A 17,876-nucleotide genomic window follows, 5' to 3' on the forward strand; every position below is an offset into this window, starting at 1 on the left:
CCAAAGTCATCAGAGTTAGAAAGAGAAGCAATCACTGATAGTGTGGCTACTGCTACTGCTGTTTGAGATGTTTTATGTACGTGGCTGATTGGGTCAGTCACAGAGAACTGCTTGATACAAATGAAGAAACTGTTGACAACAGAATTGAGGAAGCTGTTCTTGAGAAGTGACATGGCAGAAAGTTCCCACTACGGTAACTGCCTAGGTAGTTGGTGACAGAGTGTATGAAGGACACAGTGTTAGACAGGGACCCACACTTGAGAAGGCATATGGCATGGTGCCAAGCCACAGAAAGGATACGTGCTCTCCATCTCCAGTTACAGGTGAGGCAGAGAAGGGAGCAGGTGGAGGAGCCTGCTGGGCAAGGTGAGCAGGCCTGGCTGGTTTTGTTGAATGTGTGCTGTCCCTCCAGGTGCTCCTTTGTTACTGTGTAACAAGTCTTTCAGGCCAAAGCTTGGTGGTTGAAAATGACCAGAATTCTTTATCCTGTTCCGCTGTGCCGTCTGGACAGGGCTCCACAGTGCTGCTTGCCTCCCTGCATGTGGTGTAGTTGGCTGGCACAGTCAGGACACCCCGTGCGCCCACACCAGCGCTTCGTGGAGTGTTGGAGCTCCTTGATGGTGTCGTGAACAGGTTCCAGGAAAGCGAGGGGACTGGGGTTGCTTGTTGTGTTTTTCCCTCTGGTGACCTTAGGAGCCAGTCTGAATTCTCTTAAGGTCTGATGCCCACCCAGGTAGAGCTCTGCCCCTTGGCAGGAGTTTAAGTCACACTGGGAAACCGACATTGGCCATGGGAAATATTTTGGCAACTACTTTTGGAAAACATGAAGTGTCAGGCATTGATATTGTCATATTACATGTTTAAGTAATTTAATGTTAATTATTTGTCTGTAAAAATCAATGTAAGAAATTCAGGAAATTCATTACACATGTTCTGAGAAAATAGACCCAGCTCTTACATATTCAAAGTTAATTTTTATGCCATTCTAGTCAGTATAAGGATTTACTTTAGGAATATCTCCCAAATGCTTAACGTCTCTTGAGGTTTCTCGTCCCTGTTTCTTGTAATCGAGCCGTCAGCTTGCTTGCTCGCTTGCTTCAGCCGCCGCCGTGTCTGCTGCCGTCACCTTCTGCTCCGTGCACTTGGTGAAGTCTGAATTGACTGAAGGAGCAAACTGTGGAATGAAGTGTTAGGATCCTTTTGGCTGTATTTGTTTTAGTGTGTGCTGTTTGGGGTGGCATTTTCTTAAAAAAGATTTTAAATGTTTTATTTGAAAGGCAGATTTTTGCAGAGGGAGACAGAGGTTTTCCGTTCACTAGTGTGTTCTCCAAATGGCTTCAGTGACCAGAGCTGGCTGACCCAGCCAGAAGCTGGGAGCTTCTTCCGGGTGTCCCATGTGGATGCAGGGCCTCCCAGGCCGCAAGCAGCAAGCTGGATCCGAAGTGGAGCAGCCAGGACACACCTGGAGTGCCCGGGTGTGCTGGTGCTGCAAGCCACGGATTGACCTGTTGAGCCCTGGAACATTTGTAACATTGTGAGTTGAGCCTTAACTCCAAAATATATTTAGTTTATTTAAACCTGAAATTGCCTTCCTCTTTCTTTGCTCCTCTGCTTTCTTTCTTTCTTTTTTTTTTTTTTAAAGAAAGACAATATATATTGGAAACTAGAAGAAGCTCCTGGCTCCTGCAGCTGTTTAGGGGAGTGACGCAATGGGTAGAACTCCCTCTGTCTCTCCTTGTCTCTGTAACTCTGCCTTTCAAATAAAATAAATCTTAAAAAAAAAAGCTAACTAAAAAGGCTGTATTTACTTGAAAGGTAGAAATGAGAGACAGGCAGGCGGAATCTTCTGTTTGCTATTTCACTGCACAAATGGCCGTGATGAGCGGGGCTGGCCCACCTGGAGCCAGGAGCCAGCCCATCCATCTGGCCTGCCCACGGGTGCAGAGGTCCAGGCACTTGCTCCACTTCCCTTGAACTTCGTGAGGGAGGTGGATGGAAAGTGGAGCGTCCGAGACATCCTGCACCCCGCCGCTCCGCCCTGCTTCTTCTAAGACAAGAAGTTGTTAAGCACCATGGAGGTGTTTGCTGCTCTTGGAAGGAAAGTCTGATGTGTTCAGCTCAGCAGCTATTATGTCTGTCCGTAGGTGGTCATTCCTGCAGCCATTTAGGTCTTCTGGCTGCTTACACAGGCAGTTGGCTGAGAAGTTGAAGCGCTTGCTGCCTGAGCCAGCACTTGGTGAAGTGTGGTCAACAGGCTACTTTTGACAGTCTAGGACAAGATACAGGTTCAAATTTGGTATAAACATTTAGAAATTCTTGTAACAATTTTTTTTAAAGATTTATTTATTTTATTACAAAGTCAGATATACAGAGAGAAAGATCTTCCGTCCGATGATTCATTCCCCAAGTGAGCGCAGCGGCCGGTGCTGCGCCGATCCGAATCCAGGAACCAGGAACCTCTTCCAGGTCTCCCACGCGGGTGCAGGGTCCCAAATCTTTGGGCCGTCCTCGACTGCTTTCCCAGGCCACAAACAGGTAGCTGATGGGAAGTGGAGCCGCCGGGATTAGAAACGGTGACCATATGGGATCCCGGCGTGTTCAAGGCAAGGACTTTAGCCACTAGGCCACCACACCGGGCCCAAAAATGAAGTTTTCAAAAATCCATAAAAGCCAAGCACAAGATTTCTACCTTACACAAAAAATTGCTATCGAATTGTTGGAAGAGGGCCCGGCGGCGTGGCCTAGCGGCTTAAGTCCTCGCCTTGAATGCCCCAGGATCCCATATGGGCGCCGGTTCTAATCCCGGCAGCTCCACTTTCCCATCCAGCTCCCTGCTTGTGGCCTGGGAAAGCAGTCGAGGACGGCCCAAAGCCTTGGGACCCTGCACCCACGTGGAAGACCCAGAAGAGCTCCTGGCTCCCACCTTCAGACTGGCACAGCACCGGCTGTTGAAGTCACTTGGGGAGTGAATCATCGGATGGAAGATCTTCCTCTCTGTCTCTCCTCCTTTCTGTATATCTGACTTTGCAATAAAAATAAAATAAATCTTTAAAAAAATTTCATTTTTTTCTAGAAATTTATTTTCATAGTGTTTTATAAAAGTACTGATCTCTTCTAAGTTGGAAATGTAAACAAAACTCATCCTTCATGAGGAGTCCTTGTCTGAGCATGTAAAAATAGTTCCAGACTTTAAATCTTCTCATTCTCTTTTGATAGTTTTTATATTATTTTTTAAGGAAAGATTTATTTATTTTTTATTAAGCAGGTTTAAAGAGAAACAGAGAAAGATCTTCATTTGCTGGTTCACTCCCCAAATGGCCACATGGCTAGAGCTGAGCTGATGTGAAGCCAGGAGCCTCCTTCAGGTCTCCCACGTGGGTGCAGAGTCCCAAGGACTTGGGCCGTCCCTTGCTGCTTTCCCGGCCACGGGCAGGGAGCTGGACTGGAAGTGGAGCAGGCGGAGCACTAACTGGCTCCCACATGTGTTGCCAACACTGCAAGGCAGAGGATTAGCTAGTTGAGCCATAGTTTTTCTTTAGTTCATTAATTTTTTAAAAATTTTGATGTTTCCAAAGAAATTTTGAGGTTTTCCCAGACCAGATTCTTGTATGTTCTAGCAAGCACAGGGCCCGTCACAGTCCATCACCTCGATCAGCTGGTGGTTGCAATTGCTGGGTTGGTTCTGTTTTCAGTCCTGAGTTGCACTGGAACCAATGGGTGTTGCAGTCCAGTCTGGTTCTACCCAGCACATACTCGGCCCTTACATCAACCAGTGGGAGCTGCAGCCTAGTCGGGGCGACCCACAATAACCCCCACCAGGCCTGCCCCCTACCCTGATTTGCCAGTATGTGTAGCAGTAGACCAGTCTGTCCCCCATCCCATTTGGCTGTTGTATTTGTCAATGGGTATTGAAGCTTAGTTCCATCTAACCAACTCAACCATCCAGCCCTCACGGATGTTGTTGAGTGCCTCTCTGTCTAGCCACCCCAGCCCCCGTCCTAGTTTTCATGCCCTGCTGCTGGAGTAATGACCCAAGAAGGGGGAACCCACTTTTTCCCTCCCAGGTCTCTCTCAGTCCCAGTTTATGCACTCTTTAGGTGGTTCTGTGGTTTGACTCTGCGGGGGGAGGGGATCCCCCGGGGAGCACGTGAGCCCCCAAAAGGCTGCGGGGGGGGGGGACCCCAGGGGAGCATATGAGCCGCCCCCCCCTTGCCATGGCCCATGTGGGAGCTACAGCCCCTCGCCTGGGCAGTCTGCCCCCAAGCGGCCCTCACCTTCATAGCAGTCCCGCACTGAGTCGAAGTAGACGTAGTAGGGATGGCTTCTGGACTCAGAACTCTAACCAAGAAAAGACAGAAGATAGAACAGGTCAATCCTTCATCTCAGCTATATGTTGGCAGCGAAATATGGAGCAAACAGAGACTTTATGATGGACCATATCAATCAGTGGACGACCTCATCGAGTGAAACTAGCAGCGATTCATAACTGGAGAACTATTAAAACCACTTGAGCAAATATCTCAGAGCATGCCCCACATCCGGGACTTGGGGTGGGCGGGAAACCTGGTGGGGTTTCTCTCTCAATATCCCCCTTTACCTCAGATACATGATGGAAACAATATGGACATAACAGTATTACCCACTTCCCTATACTGCCTGAACCTTTTTTTAAAACCATAATTAAGTATGTAAAGATTGTCAACAACAATACAATCAAATAAATTTTAAAAAAATTTTGATATTTATTACAAAGATGAGTGGGGTGGCAGACCCATGTGAGCCTTCTGTTACAATGGAGAGGGTTGGGGTGATGAGAGATGTTTCAGTTTGTGTGTTTGTGTGTGTGTGTGTGTGTTGGGAGTCCACCACTCCTTACAGTCAGTCCGTATCACCTCACGGGAACGGAGATGGTCCGTTGATGTTACGACAAGTGTTCGGTGCCGATACTTGAATGGTCTTGGTTGTTCTCAGAAGTTTTGGCTTTGTTGCACCAGAGCTGAAGGATTCGAAGGCCACTGACTGTCCATGTCTACCTCTGTGGGCCTTGTTGGAGAGCCTTACCTGGAGTATGTTCAGTCCTTTCCATCTTAGTTAAGCTGGCTGTCTAGTCTTGTGTCACTGGTTGTATTTTCTATTGCACTGGCATCAGCAGCTGAGGAGACCCATTTGTGCAACATGTACTCTGGGGTTAGACAGCATGGCTATGCGATTTTCCCTGAGGTCGGGGTTGAGCACAGCAATCTAGTTGGGGAGAGCTCTAAGAAGCCTTGCCTGGGAGAGCCTCAGACTGGCTCTGTAGGCATCAGCTAGTGCAGGGTTAAGCTCATCCCAGCTCCTGCAACAGTTAACGCACACATCAGTAGGTGCAGCTGCCTGACCAGTCCTGCCCTGGCTCCAACGTAAATGTGTGGGTGCTGCGGGCCAAGCTAGCTGGCCTCCCAGGTCTGACTCTTGTGCACACTGATGAGTGCTGTGGCATAGTTTGTGTGACCAAATAACCTCCACCAGGCATATCCCCAGTGCTGGTGTTTGTGTGTGCTGGTGGGTGCTAGCCCTCCTCGAGTCCCAGCTCCGGCACACACAGGTGGGTGATGCAGCCTAGTGTGGACAACGTCAAGAAACTACCAGGGCCATCCTTCCCTTCCTGCTCCTCAGGTGCTGATGGGTGCTGAGGCTCAGCCCAGCTTCTGTGTGTGTCAGCGTGTCTTGGTCTGCCCCAGGGAGACCCTCCAGTTTGCCGCATCTAACGTGACCCACCCCGTCTCCTTGTTACCTATGGTACTGTTATCTGCGCTACAGAAGCCACCAGTAATCATCCTGTACTGGTCAAACAAGCTCTTGATGGACCCCTTTCTGATTGTTTTTTAAATTTATCTGTAAATTTTTGTTGGAAAGTCAGATATACAGAGAGGAGGCGAGGCAGAGAGGAAGACCTTCCATCAGATGAGTTACTCCCCAAGTGACTGCAACAGCCAGTGCTGTGCCAGTCTGAAGGTGGGAGCCAGGAGCTCTTCTGGGTCTTCCACGTGGGTGCAGTGTCCCAAGGCTTTGGGCCATCCCCGGCTGCTTTCCCAGGCCACCAGCAGGGAGCTGGATGGGAAGCAGGGCCACTGGGATCAGAAACGGCAGCCATATGGGATCTTGGCATGTGCAAGGTGAGGACCTTAGCCACTAGGCTACTGTGCTGAGCCCCCTCATCCAAATTTTTGCCCAGAACCCCTTGCTTAGGCAATGTGTGGCATCACCTGCCAGCTGGGCATGATGGTGACAAGGGTGCCTGCCACACCACTACAGATGGTGGTGGTTGTCATTTTAAGATAGTCTGGGCAGTATGCCAAAGTCGCAGGTCCCTGTGACTGCTTAATCTGAAAAAGTTCTAAAACATAACAGTGTCCAGAGATGCGTAAGAGCTACCATAAGAAACAGAGCCCTGTAAAAGACCACCACTCCTAAGGGGAGTGCTGAAAGGCTTTCTTTATGTAGGCATACCGAGTGGGCAGCCCAAGTTGTTACACCTGAATAATGAGTCCCAACAACACAGAGAAATCTGTTCATGGTAGAAACAGACTAGTCCGTGTAGCAGGAGGCAACTCTGGCCTTCTCAAGGCCATCCTTCAGAGTGGCCAAGGCCTGGTGAGTGCTCAGAGAGGACATGCAGGAACCACGGCCTCCCAGTGAGAAAGGTAACATGTGGAAGCAGGAAGGCCCAGCAGGGCATTGGGAGACCCAGATCACCTGGAGGGAGTTGAAGACCTGGAAGCAGGTTTTGACAAGCAGAGAAAACATTAAACCACATTCTGTCATGCAAGGCACTTTCATCCTACAACGTATCATTGTAGATTTTGTCTTTCGGAAGTTATTTTGGGCCTCTCTTTGAAGATGTAGGGAGAATCTCACCACTGATTTTTGAGCTGTAGAAGATACATTTGGGTTCTGTTATGCTTTTGCTTCAGCCTCACTTAGGTAGCCTCTTCATACCACCTGCAGTTGGTTGTCCACCTACTTAGTTGACCTTGCTTTCTAATTAGGGGTCAGACAAGTGGCAAGTGATCAGAGATGGGTTTGTTTCATGGTCCAGCAACCTTGTCAGATTCCGTTGTGAATGTCAACATTTGTATCATAGGCAGTCATGTTATCTGTGACTAATGGTGCTGTGTGCGCCCTTCACACCTAAGTGTGTGACTTCCCCTTTGTTGCCTGTGTGTTGGGCAGGGGCTTCAGAGCAGTGCTCCACAGAGCCGGAGTGAGGGCTCCATGTCTCGTTCTGTGTCTGGGAGGGAGGATTTTCCGACTCGTGTTGAATTTTATTTAGTTGCATCAGGAAAGGTTGGTAGACTTGGGTCAGATGCTTTTATCTGCATTTGTGGACACAGTGATGGCTCTTCTGCTTTCTGAAATGTGAGTTTTATTAATTGCTTCTTCAATGTGTAAACACCTTTGCATTCCTGGAAGGACCTCCTTTTGGTCATGATGTATTATTACATTTTGTTCATTTATTTGAAAGGCAGAGTGGTGGGAGGCTGGCAAGGGACATAAGAAAAGATTTTTTTTCATCTGTGGGTTCGGTGCTGGGCCAGGTCAATGCCAGGAGCCAGGAACTCCCTTCTGGCCTCTTGGGGGCAGGTAGCAGGAAGCCAAGTTCTTGAGCCATCAGATTAGCAGGATGTTGCATTGGAAGCAGAGGCCATACTGAACCCTAAACACTCCAGTTTGGGGTGAGGAAGTTTCAAGTGATGGCTGAACAGGCTGTGCCACAACATTCACCTGAAGCTTCAGTGTTATTACTTTTTACATTTTATTAGTACTTTTCTCTCACTTTAAAAAAGATATATTTATGGCCCAGCGTGGTAGCTTAGCGACTAAAGTCCTCGCCTTGAACACTTTGGGATCCCACATAGGCGCCGGTTCTAATCCTGGTGGCCCCACTTCCCATCCAGCTTCTTGCTTGTCGCCTGGGAAAACTACATCACAGGGCAGGTTTGAGCTACCAGTCCAGAGCTCCCTGTGAGTGTGCCTGGAAAGGCAGCGGAGGGTGGTCTAAGTACTTGGGGCCGTGCCACCCCAGTGCAAGACCCAGCTTGAGTTTCAGGTTCGTACCTTTAGCCCGAACAAGCCTGGACCTATGCAGGCATTTGAGACATGAACTAGGAAGTGGAAAGAACTCATTCTCCCTCTGTGTCTTTCTCCTCTGTCACTCTTTCAAATAAAGTAAATAATCCTTTTAAAAAAGATTTATTTATTTTTATTGGAAAGGCAAAGATACAGAGAGGAGGAGAGACAAGAGAGGAAGATCTTCCATCTGATGATTCATTCCCTAAGTGGCCACAGTGGCCGGAGCTGAGCCAATCTGAAGCTAGGAGCCAGGAGCCTGTTCCCGGTCTTCCTCATGGGTGCAGGGTCCCAAGGCTTTGGGCCATCCTCAGCTGCTTTCCAAGCTGGGAGCTGGATGGGAAGCGAGACTGCCGGGATTAGAACTGGCATCCATATGGGATCCCAGAGTGTGCAAGGTGAGGACTTTAGACGTTAGGCCACTGTGCTTCCCCCCAAAAAAAAATCTTAAAAAAAAAAATATTTTGGAGTTTCTTTTTGACTAGATACTATTTTTGAAATACGTTTTTCAGTTTCTAGTCAATGGTGGATTTTGTAGTTACTGTTTTGTAGTTGGTGTCTGGATTAAATCTTATCCCAGAACATCTTCTTTCATTTGTCATGTGGGCAATGATAAGCATTTTATACATGTGCAATTGAGAAGCTTTTGAGGTTTCCTGTTGGGCATGCTGTCAGTTTTGATCAGGTTTGCTGTGCAGTTCACCTCTTTCAAGGTGATTTGGCAGGGTAGAGAACGCTCAGGGCACCCCCGGCTGTCACCACACTGCATGCTCAGGGCACCCCCGGCTGTCACCCCACTGCATGCTCAGGGCACCCCCGGCTGTCACCCCACTGCATGCTCAGGGCACCCCTGGCTGTCACCCCACTGCACGCTCAGGCACCCTGGCTGTCACCCCACTGCACGCTTAGGGCACCCTGGCTGTCACCCCACTGCACGCTCAGGCACCCCGGCTGTCACTCCACTGCACGCTGAGGGCACCCCCGGCTGTCACCCCACTCCTCACCCTCAGTTGCTGGCCTTTCCCTCTTGGTAATGGTAAAGCCTCCATATGTAAGCAGTCATACTCATCTTTCATTTCTGCTTTTTGGGTTCTTATTTTTCCTTTGCACATACAAACAGATGCATTTTTATGTTGATTCTTTTACAACAGGTACATACACACATAACAGCATAGCTATCTTTGTGTTTCAAGTTTAGAACTTAGTAATATAATCAGTTATAGAGCTATGTGTCCTTGTCCTCTGTTACGGGAATGTACCACGGCGTATTCATTCCATCTCCTGTGTGTGAGCGTTGCTGGTTGCCCAGTGATCACCAGGGCTGCACTGAAGAAGCCGTGCTTGTGTGTTCTCTTATTATTTTCTAACTCTTCATTCCTTAGTTCAGACTGTGTAATGAAACACAGGGATTGTGTAGCGTATGAACTGAGGGCTTAAGTGTTTCCACCTCGATCACGGTGCTGCACGATGAATGTGGTTCATTGTAGCTTTGCTGGAGAGCCAGGGCAGGCTGTGTGGGACCACTGAGCCCATCCCAGGGACCTCATGTCACCCCTGGCCACTGCTGTGCTGTTGTGGGTAGAGGAGCAGCATGGACTTGGGTGGAGGGAGCCACCACATTCAGTCTGAGCATGACAAGTCCGGTAGTAGCTGTTGCCAAATTCCTCGCCCTGAATATTTTATCAGTTTGCCTTCCTACCATCAGTGCATGAGTGCCTGCTCCTGATATGGCATGTTTAGTATTTTGTTTGTTTGTTTGTTTTTTTAGTTACTCAGCAGTACTTACATGTTTGTATTTTTATTGAGGTGGAGTTGGCGCAGCAGAGTTTGCATCTTTAGCCACTTGGAAGTGGGGAGCAGTGTTGTGCATGCGTCACTGCCTGCGAGTGCGTGGTCCCCTTTCTGCCGCCGGGCCCAGCACTTTCGTAGATGTACAGACACTAGAGATTTCTTGTAAGTGGAATTATAATTTGTGGCCCTAAATGCTTGGCTTCTTTGACTTAGAATAATGTTTCCTAATTTCGTGTTGTGTGCTTCAGAACTTCATTTCTTTTTTTGTGTAATGGTGTTTTGTTGTTGAGTACCCCACATTTTGCTTTTGCAGTCAGCTGTTGAATCAGCAGGGTGTGTTGACACCAGTTTCTAATATATATGACTACCTACTGAATTTTTATTATAGAGAAAAAAACTTTTTGGTAGAAATTCTTAAAGTAGACCTCAAATTAATTTGACATTGCTGTGAGATTTTTCTCACTAAAGGCTGTGATTAGAAAAAAAGAGGGATGTTAAGTTTCATTGTTTATGCATAACAGCGAGTTTTTGATATAGCTGACATAGGAGTACTGTTCTGTCCATGATTTGTTGAACTATTGTAAACCGGAGGTGCTCTGGTGTGGTGAGACAGGGATGGTTCTGGTCGGTTAGGGCCCTGTCCGTCTGCTGCTCCAGCCTAACCTGTGTCGTCAATAGAGAATACGGGAGTGTTTGTGCAGTTCCCAACATCACATTATGGGTGGTGGATATGGAGTATTGTACACTGAAAATTATGTTTTTTTCTTTTTCACAGAGTATGACAGATACCTAGCATCCAGCAGAATAATGGCAGCTGCTTACCTTGACCCAAACTTGAACCACACACCAAATTCAAGTACTAAGATTCACCTGGGTACTGGCACGGAACGTTCCCCTGGTGCCATGGAGCGAGTGTTAAAAGTCTTTCATTATTTTGAAAGCAACAGTGAGCCAACCACCTGGGCCAGTATCATCAGGCATGGAGATGCTACTGATGTCAGGGTAAGTGCATTTGCCCACGAGACATCTGTAATGTGTATTTGGGTTATGCTTTAATGACGCATGCAAGAAAAGGTAAGGCAGTAGTCTTGTTTAACTTGTCAAGGAATTCCTGTATTGCAGAGATAGTAACTTTGTTAGATTTATTCAGTTACTGTGCAATTGACTAGAGTTTTAATTAATTATTCTAAAATTGCTTAGGAAAATAATAACTGAATTCATAGTATTTTAGTCAGAAACTGTCATTGACTTGGTAGTCTTATTTTTTTTTTTAATTTTTAGAAAAATGAGTACAAGAAAGTAAAGCAGCTAGAGGCATGGCCTTTCTCTGTAGAACTCCAGATCGGGTGACTGTGTTGCCAAGTGTTGACTGTCCCATACCATGCTCCGTGCTGTTGGAGCTCAGCGCCTGTAGAGGGCGCCGCAGGACGGCACAGTGCAGACCGGGCTTCTCCAGAAGTTACTCCTGGGCTGTGCAAGGAGTTAATGCTGGAAAGGGCTTCCTCCCTCGGGTTGGGGAGATAGGCCAAGAGAGGAGAGGAAGGAGCAGAACATGGGAACGGAACGCCACGATTTTAGAAAACTGGCTCAGTTTGTAATTTTCCAGGGAGTGTTTCTCTTTGATCAAGTGCTCAGGAAATGCCTTCTTCCCCTTCCACTTGCTCTGCATTCACCTTTAAGTAGGAAAATTCAACGTATATTTTTTCACTTTGTTTTTACAGTAATGAGGTTAATAAATTTGCTGTTGTTTTAATTATATGCCTTAACTATTATTAATTAAGTAAAGGGATTGGATAGTTTTAGACTTAAGGCTGAAATGTTTTTTTATTATTAAATTTTTTTCTTAATTGGAAAGTCAGATTTTACAGAGAGAAGGATAGACAGATCTTCCATCCGCTTAATAAGTATTCAGGACTTAAAATCATATCACAGAATTCACTTTGGGAAGACTGTAACAAGTGAGCCTTGGTCACAGCCCAGACTTTGTGCATATAGGAGGATTGTCACCCTAGAGGGCGCCGTGGGCCCCGCCAGGTGTTTCAGCTGGCCAGTGCTCGGGTTGTCAGTATGCACTAAGCATGCAGTGCTGCGGGTCAGTAGGAGCAAGCCTCGGGTCGAAAGTCGTTTGTTTCATGGTGACTCATAAATATTTGAAATTGATTTACCCTTGCCCATTGTTGGCATTCAAGTTGAGGCAGAGAAATCAGATTGGCATTGAATGACCACCATTTAATGTTTCCCAAGATAACATGAAGTCTGCATGATCCTGGCTCCTAGATGGAAGACTGGGTATCAAATCCCATGCTCACTGGATGCCTTAAAGTGATAGCAGTTGAAAATGCAGTATTTGGGGTCCGGCACGGTAGCCTAGCGGCTAAGTTCCTTGCCGTGAACCCGCTGGGATCCCATATGGCTGCCAGCTCTAATCCCGGCGGCCCAATTTCCCATCCAGCTCCCTGCTTGTGGCCTGGGAAAGCAGTCGAGGACAGCCCAAAGCCTTGAGACTCTGCACCCGTGTGGGAGAGCTTAAGGAGGCTCCAGGCTCCTGGGTTTGGATCAGTTCAGCTCCACTGTTGCAGTCACTTGGGGAGTGAATCATCAGATGGAAGATCTTCCTCTCTGTCTCTCCTCTGTGTATAGCTGACTTTCCAATAAAAATAAATAAATCTTTTTTTTAAAGTGCAGTATTTTCATTATTCCTGAACAAACTGTACTGAAAAGCATGCTGTGATAGCCTTATCTCTTTGGTAAGAAGCCGCAAACGAAGGGACATTGCAGGTGTAGCAATGGGTAGTAAGATGGAAGAGACGTGGCAGCATTTGAGGGCCTGATGGGGTTGGAACTACGGGAGGTGGGGGCCAAGAACAGGAGCAGTGCAGGGGCTGTTGGCCAGCCCGTGGCCGGAAGCAGAGGCCTTGCAAGGGTAGACGTGGGGTAGATGTGGGACAGCTGTTTGCCACGCGCACTCCTGAGCTCTGGCTGGCATGTTCTGTCTCGGCGTCGACTCTCACCCCCGGTCTCGGTCTTAGGAGGAGGAGAAACGTCTCAGTAGTGATTTGTCTGCATTAGACATGAGAATATTTTTGATCTAGCAGACTAAATAAGTGCTATCGTTTAGGCTTACTTCACTGGTTTGCTTTTACTCTTTGTAATTTGGCTTCTAGTAATTTTTAAATTACACATGTGACTTGCATTGTGTTTGTGCTGGAGAAGGTGGTTATGAGGAAGACTCTTGGATCACAGCAATCAGAACCCTTTGGAGAGTGTAAAGATTTGTTATCACAAAATAGCTGGCTTTTTGTAGTGGGTTGTTCCTTATTATTCCATTAAGAAATGCTACTTTTATATGAGGAGTTGAGAAAAATTTAAAGTTGAGAAAAATGTGTGTTATTGGGGAGTGAAACATCGGATGGAAGATCTTCCTCTCTGTCTCTCCTCCTCTCTGTATATCCGGCTTTCCAATAATAATAAAATCTTAAAAAAAAAAAAAAAGAAAAGAAAAATGTGTGTTATGAAAAATGTCTATGGATTTAAAAAATTTGCATCAGAATAAGGCTGTTTTGTAGTGGGCATCTTCGTGCCCTTTGTGAGTGCTCTTATGTGTGCGCTTATGCTGAACAGCCTGAGGGTCCAGGACAGCAGCAGCACCTAGGACTTCCTTTAGGGGTCTGGTTGTTGCCTGCGGGCCTTGTGGCCCGGGGTATGCTTTGTCTCCAGACCACAGACCCTGACATCAGGGTGGTGGGTCCTGTGTCATGGTTGCACAGGCATGTTCCATTCACAGGATTTTCCTCAGCCTGCACAGCCACTCAGCTGCCATTGCAACGAGGGACTGATCATAAATCCAGTCCTGCTCATTAAACAGTGCCAGCAGGTGGGCATGGCTTGCCGCTGCACCGTGCAGGAGGCTGAGGTTGCAAGCACCACTTGCATTACCCTTGTTGGTACCGTGAGGAAGCAACTGGGGATAAGTGTGCATGTGTGGTAGGAGTTGTGGTGAACCTTTCTCCCGCCAAGAGATTTTTTCTTTAAATTTATTTTCTTGATTTGAAAGAGAAAAAGAGAGTGAGCCTGAGACCCTCTATCCTCTGTGCACTCACCAAAGGGCTGCAATGGCTGGATCTGGGCTGGCCCGAGGCCAGGAGCCCATAGTGCTTCGCAGTCTCCCAGGGGGAACTTGGGTCCATACACCCCGGCAGATGGGAAGGGCCATCTTCCACCACTTTCCCAGGTACATTAGCAGGGAGTTGGAAGTGAAGGAGTGTTCCCGGTGTGATAGCCTTGTGGCTAAAGTCCTCGCCTTGCACGCTGGGATCCCATATGGCTGCCAGTTCTAATCCCAGTGGCCTTGCTTCCCATCCAGCTCCCTGCTTGTGGCCTGGAAAAGCAGCTGAGAACGGCCCAAAGCCTTGGGACTCTGCACCCACGTGGGAGACCAGGACGAGACTCTGGACTCTGGACTCTGGGCTCCTGGCTTAGATCGGCTCAGCTCTGGCCGTTGCGGTCACTTGGGGAGTGAATCATCAGATGGAAGATCTTCGTCTCTTGTCTCTTTTTCTCTGTGTATATCTGACTTCCACTAAAGATAAAATAAATCTTTAAAAAAGGTGGAGGAGCTGTGACTTGAATTGGCACATATATGGTATGTTGGCACTGCAGGCTGTGTCTGTACTCACTAACCATGGCACCATGTAGATTTTTATAACATTGTTTATGAGCCATGCAAAAAATAATCAGCTTGTTTTTTTCTTAAATTTATACCAGCTGCTTTTTTTTTTTTTAAAGATTTATTTATTTTTATTACAAAGTCAGATATACAGAGAGGAGGAGAGACAGAAACGAAGATCTTCCATCCAATGGTTCACTCCCCGAGTGGCCGCAATGGCTGGAACTGAGCCAGCCCAGAACCAGGAGCTTCTTCCAGGTCTCCCACGTGGGTGCAGGGTCCCAAGGCTTTGGGCTGTCCTCATCCTCGACTGCTTTCCCAGGCCACAAGCAGGAAGAAGCGTCCTTCTGAGAATTACATTTAAATTCTATACTCATAGGCTTCAAGAATGCTCTGTTGTTCTATGTGTTTAGAGTTGTCTATACCATTCCAAGATCGGTTTTTCAAGTCAAATTTGAAGTGTATACCTTCGTAGGTTCAGGGTCCCTCAGATTGTCCCTCGTGCCGTGCCCCACGTTAGGTGCCATGTGTTCCGGCCAGCAGAACCAGTAATGTGGACAGGGACAGGGTCTGGGGATGAAGCACCTACAGGAGACCAGTGATGGTAGAAGTCTCAGCAAAGTCTCTCCAGGCAGTATTAAATAAGAGGGATCCTCCGGAAGTTCTAGGTTCTCCAGACAAATCCCTTCCCCAAGAGAAAGAATGACATTGGTACCAAGCTTTTCATCAGTATTGCTAGGTGGATGAAAACTTAGACACAACTTCTTCAAAAGGGCTCCAAAAAATCGCTGGTATGTGATAAATGATCAGTTAGGAACACGTTCAATGAAAGTATCTGTAGTGAAATGGTGTAGGGAGTGTGTCTCGTGGGCCTCGGGGCAGGGTGGGCGTTGTGGAGAGCAGTGCCCAGCTCACGCCTGTGCCTGTGTGCAGCCGTCCTTGCACCTGTCTTAGAAGCAAGCTGTGAGTGCCGTCGTCCCAGGCCGTGACCTTGGTGATGCCCAGCTCTCAGGCAGTGTCCCCGGGCCTGTTCTTAGAAGCAAGCTGTGAGTGCCGTCGTCCCAGGCCGTGACCTTGGTGATGCCCAGCTCTCAGGCAGTGTCCCCGGGCCTGTTCTTAGAAGCAAGCTGTGAGTGCCGTCGTCCCAGGCCGTGACCTTGGTGATGCCCAGCTCTCAGGCAGTGTCCCCGGGCCTGTTCTTAGAAGCAAGCTGTGAGTGCCGTCGTCCCAGGCCGTGACCTTGGTGATGCCCAGCTCTCAGGCAGTGTCCCCGGGCCTGTTCTTAGAAGCAAGCTGTGAGTGCCGTCGTCCCAGGCCGTGACCTTGATGATGCCCAGCTCTCAGGCAGTGTCCCCGGACCTGTTCTAGACAAACATTTCACTCTTGCTCTGCTTTCCTGAGCATGTCCGCATGTTTCTCTAATTTTCCTTTCCCAAACATGTAAATTTCACCTTTGTGTCTTTACACTTATTGCTTCAAAAGAACTACAGAATGTTGCAGTCCAAGAGCTGGCCTTGTTTTAATTGTTTGGATCCCTTGGAATCGCCTTTCACTCCTCTCTCTCGCTGACTCCTGCAGTGTTTCTGCATCACCTTCAGTGCACTGCCGATCCTTTATGGAGGCACCACTTGGTTTCCTCTCCCTCAGTCTGTTCATAGCCTGGCAGCGGAACGGCCTGCTGTAATTAAAGCCAGAACCTGTCACTGCCATTTATTCCCCGCCTCTGCATCGTCATCACCCACTTCTGCTCTGCCTCCCAGAATAGCAATCTGTCCTGGTAGCTGGACATTCTCGGGGTACAAGCCGTGGCCTCTCCTGGCCCACTCTGTTTCCTCTGCACCACGTTGCCTCTTGTGTTCTCCCCGCCTGGTCGTGTTCTGTTTCTGCCCACCATCTCTCTTTTCCCTTCACCCTGTGTTTCTCGTGTTTCCTTCAGATTCTTTGTACTTCCTGATTCTGCATTGTTTCTTATTTGGTTTACTTGTTTATTTGTTTTTTCCTTTATGAGGTGAGCGTTGACAGGGAGAACTTTCAACTTAGTAATACTGTCATCAGCATCTTCATTGCCTTGTAGGCAAACGTTATCTGCTTAGTAAATAGTTTCGATTGACTACATGACATTATAGATGAAGTGGAGTGTTTGTAACAAAAATATGAATCAGGAAAAATGCTTTTGGAAGCTTTACTAAACTAATAACTACAGCATTGAGCTTATGATAGTCAATATGACTGCCAAAGCTAGACCTCAATTTATTCATGTGTCTATAAGATCTTCATTCCTACTTATTGGAAAATTTACAAGGAGGCCTGGAACAGCTAATTTTATGGCCAAGAACCAGACCCTGAAAGTACCATACAGTGCTGTGTAAGATGAATTGCAGTTGAGTTCTTCATATTCAAACACCTGATAATTTTACTACCAACTACTTTGATCTTTTCTAAATGTGTAGTACATTGTTTCAGTATTCCGCTAGGGGCTTGTTGGCAATTGAATCTGTAATTTTTTTTTTTAATTTTGTTTTTGGTGGTGTTTACATAGTTGAGATAGATGCATGCCCATGGGAGCCACTGATTAGGGTGGAAAGGGTCAAGAAATAAGGAAAATTGGATGAGACCGTTGTTTGCAAATTTCTTTTTCTTCCTGATTCTGGAAGAAGGGAGGAGAGAAGGGGAGAAGCCATGCCCAGCATCCTGACCACATTAGTACCTGTGGATGGGGATGGCCACCGAAGTCATTCCAGGGTCCCCCAGTATGGAGCATGTTCTGAGGGTGCTGCTTTAGTGGCTTCGATAGTTCTGAGGTGCTGTTGATTTCATTGCTCCAGTGAGAATGGAACCTTTCGAAGGTGCGTTGGCTGACAGTCCATCTTGGAGTCTCCATCTGCCCAGTTACTTGCTGTCAACGCTTGGCTGGCAAAGTTGTCCAGTTTGTTCTGCCCTGCATCCTCTGTTGTGGTACTAGACCACCTCTGCAGGTGGACGAATAGGTTGTCATGTCTCCCATGGGCATCTGGGCGTGCTGTCCGCTGCACAGTCTTCAGCAGCTGAGGAGGCCCAGTGCTGACACATGCACTTCATGATCAGACCACAGATCCTACTATTTTTCCCATGCCTTTGTAGTTTTGATTGATTTCATTCATTAGTACAGGGTGAAGGACAGCCACTAGCATTATGTATCGTCATGTGGCAGGGTTTGTTGGGGTGTAGTTTGGCACTCACCAGCACTTTACCAGCATGCCTGGCTCTCTGCGGTGCTCGCGCACGTAGCTGTGGCCACTGCTCGGAGGCGTCTGCAGCAGTGTTGTGCTCC

The 17,876-nt window shown here is 47.6% G+C and overlaps 1 protein-coding gene across 15 annotated transcripts in view; it reads left to right on the forward strand.

The window, feature by feature from the left end:
* PTK2 (protein tyrosine kinase 2) overlaps window positions 1-17,876 on the forward strand; it is a 261,868-nt gene that overhangs the window by 77,365 nt on the left and 166,627 nt on the right. For 13 of the 15 annotated variants that reach the window (XM_058668437.1, XM_058668436.1, XM_058668444.1 and 10 more), the window contains one exon: window positions 10,676-10,902. The exons of the other annotated variants lie outside the window; for them this stretch is intronic. In XM_058668437.1, the coding sequence (XP_058524420.1) occupies window positions 10,708-10,902 (195 nt within the window). In that variant the 5' untranslated portion in view covers window positions 10,676-10,707. Of the gene's footprint in view, window positions 1-10,675; window positions 10,903-17,876 lie in introns of those variants that run through there. 15 annotated transcript variants of the gene reach the window in all.

Source organism: Ochotona princeps, chromosome 9, assembly GCF_030435755.1.
Source record: "Ochotona princeps isolate mOchPri1 chromosome 9, mOchPri1.hap1, whole genome shotgun sequence".
In the NCBI taxonomy this organism is placed as follows: Eukaryota; Metazoa; Chordata; class Mammalia; order Lagomorpha; family Ochotonidae; genus Ochotona; species Ochotona princeps.